This window comes from Varanus komodoensis, unplaced genomic scaffold, assembly GCF_004798865.1.
Source record: "Varanus komodoensis strain SLA01 unplaced genomic scaffold, ASM479886v1 scaffold54, whole genome shotgun sequence".
Lineage (NCBI taxonomy): Eukaryota > Metazoa > Chordata > Lepidosauria > Squamata > Varanidae > Varanus > Varanus komodoensis.
This window is the reverse complement of record NW_025336142.1, coordinates 704,269-710,117: the sequence shown is the minus strand read 5'-3', so window position 1 is coordinate 710,117 and position 5,849 is coordinate 704,269. Positions and strand designations below refer to the sequence as shown.

At 71.7% G+C, this 5,849-nt stretch overlaps 1 protein-coding gene across 1 annotated transcript in view; it reads right to left on the bottom strand.

The window, feature by feature from the left end:
* Positions 1 to 4,206, bottom strand: part of NKX1-1 (NK1 homeobox 1) — an 11,810-nt gene extending 7,604 nt beyond the window's left edge. The window contains exons 1-2 of the mRNA XM_044448233.1: positions 3,684 to 4,206; positions 3 to 1,593 (exon numbers count right to left, since the gene is read on the bottom strand). Of these exons, the coding sequence (XP_044304168.1) occupies positions 3 to 1,593; positions 3,684 to 4,206 (2,114 nt within the window). The remainder of the gene's footprint in view (positions 1 to 2; positions 1,594 to 3,683) is intronic.
* Positions 4,207 to 5,849: the final 1,643 nt, after the last annotated feature.

Genomic DNA, 5,849 nt, shown 5'->3' with positions numbered 1-5,849 from the left:
AGGTCTGCGAGCCCAGCACGAAGGGCGAGAGGACGGCGGCGGGGCTGGGCAGGAAGGGCAGCTGCGCGGCGCACACCAGCCCGCCGGGGGGGTGGCCGGCGTAGGCGCCTGGCGGGCCGTGCATGGCCAGCCCGTGGCCGGCCATGGGGGGCGAGGGGCTGAGAGGGCTGAGCGCGCCCGATAGGCCGCCCGGGCCGCCGCCCGGGCCGCCGCCGCCGCCGCCGCCCGTGGGCGCGCTGGTGTCGGCGCCCGGGTTCTGCTTCTTCCACTTGGTGCGCCGGTTCTGGAACCAGATCTTGACCTGCGTCTCGGTCAGGCTGAGCGACAGCGCCAGGTTGAGGCGCTCGCACACCGACAGGTAGCGCGTCGCCTTGAACTTGTTCTCCAGCGCCACCAGCTGCTCGTACGTGAAGGCCGTCCGCGCCCGCCGGGGCTTGCCCGACTTGGAGTCCGAGCCGGGCCGCTTCCGCTTGGCCTTTCCCGCCGGGGGCCCCGCCGGGGCCTGCTGCGGCGGCGGCGGCGGAGGCGGCGGCCCGATCCCCTGGGCCCCTCCCGGCGGCGGCGGTGCGAGGGGCGGCGGCGCCTCGCTGTCGTCCGGGCGGAGGCCGCCGCCCGCCTCGACGGGGCCCGCGAGGCCGCCGCCTGCGCCGGGGCCTCCCGACTCGCTGGCGCTGCTGCCCTCGCTGCACAGCTCCCCGTCCTCGTCCTCGTCCTCGGCCTCGTCCTCGTCGTCGTCGTCCGGCGCCTCGCTCTCCGCGCACGGGCTCCTGCCGGCGCCCGCCTCCGCCTCAGCCTCTGCGCGACAAGCAACCCGGTTAGGCGGCGCGCCTGCGGCCCCCACCGCCCCCCGCACGGCCCCGGGACGAGCGGGGCGCGTGGCCGCGGGCCTGATCTCCCGACGTCCCCGGGCCGCTTCGGAGCGCGGCGGAGGGCCGGGCTCTTTTCCCTGCGCGAGGCGCGAGGGGCCGCGGCAGCCCTGCAGTCCCGGCGGGTCGGGAGACTCCCCGCGGCCCGGCCTCTGGCCTGTCCGTCCGCAGGCACCGGGCAGGGGCTGCCGGGGGCTGGAGATGGCTTGGGCGGCGCGCGTCCTCCGTTTATGGCTCCCAGGCGCGGAACGAGACCCGCGACCCGCCCCGGCCCGAAGAAGGCGCCCCCGGGACTGCCTTCCCGAGGCTTCCCGAACCCAGGCGTGCCCTCCTCCTTTTAAACTCAGCACGTCGGAATTGCCACACGTCTCCTCCCTCTGGCTGGGCCTCCAGGGCACGTGCAGGAGTTTCGGTGCGCTGGCGTGGCCTCCCGCGGCGCCCGAACAAGTTCTCGCGCCCCGAGCCTTCCCCAAGAACGGGCCTCTCCCCGGTGGGCCTGCCGCGCAGCCCTTGCACCAGCAGGCCCGCTGGCCGGCCGATTTCGGGGCACGAAGCCCCGCACCGTTCGCAGAACCAGCGACTGCCCTCACGGAAAGCCAGGAGGAGGAGAAGGGCCGCGGCGACGCGGCCGGTCTTCCCCGGGCCTCGCTCCGGAAAGGCAGAGGCGAGCCAGCCGCTTCCCGCCCGCGGCCAGCGTTCCTCTGCAGCCGCCCCGGCTCGGGGACTTCTTGCGGGAGAAATACAGCCGGCGACCGAGGCGCCCCAAATTTCCTTCATGAACGTTCTCTGCCCCCTGCCTGGGCTCTTTGTCGTTATCCGGGGATGGGGTGGAATAAGGCTACCCAAAGCCATGCCTCGATTCCCAGCGCGGATTGAATTAAACCAAAGCGCTTCCGTGCGATGCACAAACCCCTTAGCGATCGCTTAATTTGTCTGGGTTTCTGTATGAATCGCCCGTCCCAGGAACTCGGGCGCAGCAGGCCCCGCTCGGCTCTCCCGCGCTAGGCTCCCGCTGAAGCCGCTCCTTCGGGGCACGGAAGCCCGCTCGGGAAGGCTGGAAGGTACCGGGCGAGTCGGAGGGGGGCCTGCGGCTCGTTTGCCCCGGTGCGCGTGGGCTGCTCTGGGTCGTCGGACCGGGAGCAAACGCGATGGGGCTGGGGCGAGGCACCTGCGGCGGCCTCCGAGGAGCACCTCGCAATCCGTGCGCTTCGAGCGCGCGAGGGGTCTTGCTCCTCCGTTGGGGAGGAAGGCAGCAGTCCAGGGGGGAGCTGCTGGGCGTGAAATGAGCCGCGCGCGAAGGAACCCCGCCGCACCCCATTCCCAGTCCTGCTCAGAAGGGTTTGCACGGCGCATTTCTTGGAAAGGCACGGATCTTGAATTATTTTAGCATTTCCCGTGGCTTTGCTGGACCAAAATCTCCGCTCGAAGGGGGAATCGTTGGCCGATATCCCAAACCCCGGCGCGGGAGCCCCCAGCGAGGGGTGGGGCAGGCCGGGAGGGCACGGGGCAGCGCTCCGGAGAGGATGGCAGGGAAGGCGGGCGTCCGGCCAGGTGCGCGGGTGGCTGACAGTGGTCTGGGCTGAGCTCAGCCCGCCAGGCCCGCAAAGGAGCTCTCCCGCGGCGCGCTCGCGGGACAGGCGAACAGGCCGAGAGCGAAGGTGCCCTCGGGCCAGCTCCTGCGGCCCGAACACGGGGCTGCCTCTGCGCGCCAAGGCCGGGCCCGCTCCCAGCCGGCCCTCCGCAACCCGCCGAGGCGGCGGGCGAGCGGGCCAGGCCGGGCCGGCCTCCCGCAGCGGCGGGCAGCGAAGCCCCGCGCCGGCCGGGAAGCAAAAGCAATCTGGCGCCCGGTCGAACGCCCTTCCCGGTCGATGGGCGACCCTAATAAGTGTAATAGGTTTTAATCGAGTAATTATCCGAATTTTGACCCTATAATTTAGATGTTAGGCGAGAGTTTGCAAGGTGCTTGAAAGAGATACGCACCATTCGATAATAGGATATCGACCGGCTCGGTGCAACGCGGCCACTCCGGGGCGGTTTCCCCCATTATGCAGCCTCCTTACGCGGCCAAGCACACGCTGCTTTAAATGTAATCGAAGGAATTTAATTGTTTTTCCAGAGATAACCAGCGTTTTGTCACAATTAGTCTGATTTGTCCTAAAAAAAAGCTACAGGGGAAGCGAAAATTGAATCTGTCGCCGGGAGCAGCGGCAGCAGCGCGCGCGGGGAGGGGGGAATTAAGCCTCCAGGCTGATCCTGCTCAGCGAGGGGAGCGGTCCGGGAGGGCTTCTGTGCACCCTTCCTTGAGCCCAGCTGGAGGGGCCCTGGCCCACCCCCCGGCCGCCCTCCGCAGAGCAGGGCGGTTGCGCGACTGTCCGGCGCTCGCTCTGCAACTCGGCGCTGTTCTGGGGGGGAGGCGGGACATGAGCCCCCACGAACTGCGGGCGCGGCCTGGCCTCCGGCGCGGCGAGGAGACCTTCCGACGCATGGGGGCCCGGCTGGAGCAGCGCGTTTGCGGCGCGCCTCCCCGCTGGCGAGGGCCGCCTGCAGGGCGAGAGTGCGGCGGCGACCGGACCGCCGCACGCCCTTGAGGCGGCCACCCAGGAGCGCGGCCACGGAGCTGGGGGCGCCTCCTCCCCGGCCCGCCGCGCGGAGCCCTTGCGCCGGTTCCCGCGGCCCGGCTGCCCGGAGACGCGGACGCGCCTGGGCGCCTGGCCGGGCCGCGGGAGACTCGGACGGGCCCGAGCGGCGCCTGCCTGCGCGACGGGCTCCCGCGCTCTTCCCGAGCCGCCCGCCCAGCGCCGCCCCCGCGCCACTTACTGCGCGCCTCGGGCGAGGCCTTGGTCCGCCGGCCCGCCTGGCCGTCCTCGGTGGGCGTCCTGGCCTCGGCGCCCGCGTCGCCGTCGGGCTTCTGGGCGTCCGTGGCCAGCGCGTAATCCGCGGCGCCGGCCGCAGCCTTGTAGAGGAGAGCGCACTGCCGGCGGCTCCGGCTGTTGAACTTGTTGGGGTCCAGGATGTCCAGCACCGAGAAGGACGTGGTCCTGTGCAGCGCGGCGGGCAGGGCAGCGCCCGCCCCCTCGGGCCCGCCCGTGCCGCCGCCGCCGCCGCCGGAGAGCTCGCTGCCGGCCCGCTCCCTGCCCACCACCGGGCAGGAGTAGGCGGGCGGCAGCGGCTCGGCGCCGGGCGCCAGGCGCGGCTCGGCGCGGCTCTCCATGCCGCCGTCCGCTTGCCAGCCGGGCGCGGGGTCCCCCAGGAGGCGCTCCGGAGGGCTCCCCGCTGCCGCCGCGGCCGCTGCCGGAATAGAGACGTCACCCACCTGAGCCTTGTCTCGGCTCGCGCTCATCCCCCGCGCAGCCCCCGCAGCCCCCGCCCCTCCCCCTCCGGACTACTTCCCCCTTCCTTCCTCCCTTCCTCGCCCGCTTCCTCCCTCCAGCAAACTTCTCCTGCGAGCCCCGCTGGGGAGAAAGCGGAGGGACCGGGCGGGAAGGCTCCCCGGCTCGGCTGCCCGCGCCGGCCCCCTCCGCGCCCTGTCGCCCCTGCGCGGCCGCCTCCCGCTTCTGGCGCGGCCTAGCCGGTCATGCCGCCCCCCTCCGCGCCGGAACGCGGCTCCTTGGCGCACGCATGCCCGGCGCTCGGCGGGAAATGGCAGCAGCCGGACCGCTCGCCCATCGTGGCCCGCTCCCTGCGTCCCGGAGGAGACCCCAGGAGCGCGTGTGCGCGCCGGGCAAGGCAGGCGGGGGCGCGCGGGGGGGCGGGGGGCTGCCGGGGATCGACCCGGCTGGCAGCGCTGCGAGGCGCCCTCCGCTCATCTGGAAAGCATCTAAATAGCCTTATTTGGAGAGGCGGGGGAGGGCGGCGCTCCCGTGGCAAGACCTGCGGGGTCCGCAGGAGCGCCGCAATTAGGCGCCGCGCCTGCCGGGGCTCACGGCTTCTGCGCAGCGCGGGACTGACTAACGCCCCGCTCCGGCGCCGGGGGGGGGGGACATCCGCGCGCGGCGTGACGGGGCTCCCCGCTGCCCCCGCCCAGCGGGCGGCCCGCGAAATAAATCAGTGGGCCTTACTCGCGAGCAAGTGCAGGGGCGGCAGGGAAACCCTCAGCGCGCGCAGACGCCGCGCTGGAGCGACTCCCGCGGAGACCGCAGGCCCGCCAGGTGCACGGGCCCCGTAGAGGAGCCCGCTCGGAGTGGCCCTCCGCCAGGGCACCGGGCAGAATTGCGCTCCCCACGACCCTGCTCGGGATTTCGAGAGAGAAGCACCCTGCAAAGAGTCCCCGCGGGCAGGCAGCCGGCAGAGCGCTCCCCATCTAAGCTGCCCCAAATGCAAGACGAAAAGCGCGGGACGTTGAAATTGGGGAGCGGAGCGAGAGTCCTTTGCTACTTAGACTTCTCTCCAATCCGCTGCTTGATCGCATTAATTCCGTTCTTGCTTTGGACGTCTCGCTCACTGCCTACTTTGAATTGCCTGCCAAAAGAAGGGCCGGGAATAAACGAAATTTTTATTTTCGCTGTAAAAAATGTCTTTAAGGCTAGTGACACATACAAGGGCAGGTCCTTTGCAATTACCGCAAGCAATGATCCTTTGGAAAGGAGAAATTAAAACTTGGACGCAATAATGGGGAAAGCAATCAGCTGTAATTTTGGTAGCGCTTGGACATGATTAGCCCATGAGCGGGCGGGCCCAGGGGAGTGCCCGCAGGCGCGGGGCCGGAGCGCGGCGCCAGGGGCTTGGAGCAGGCCCCTCCGGGCGCGGGCCGACCTCAGGGGGCGCTTCGGTCTCGCCCCGCGCCCTCCTGCGCCCCCGAGCGGCTCTCCGGGAGCTCCGCAGCGCCGCGCCGCGTCCCCTCGGCTCGCCAGTGCCTCCCCAGGCGGGCCCTCGCGCTGCGCACCGGGCCACCCCGCCAGAGGCCCAGCGCTCGGCTCCGTCCGGGCAGCAGCGCCGAGGGAGAGGCCGGCCGGGCGCATCCGCGGCTCCGGGGCGCCCCCTGCC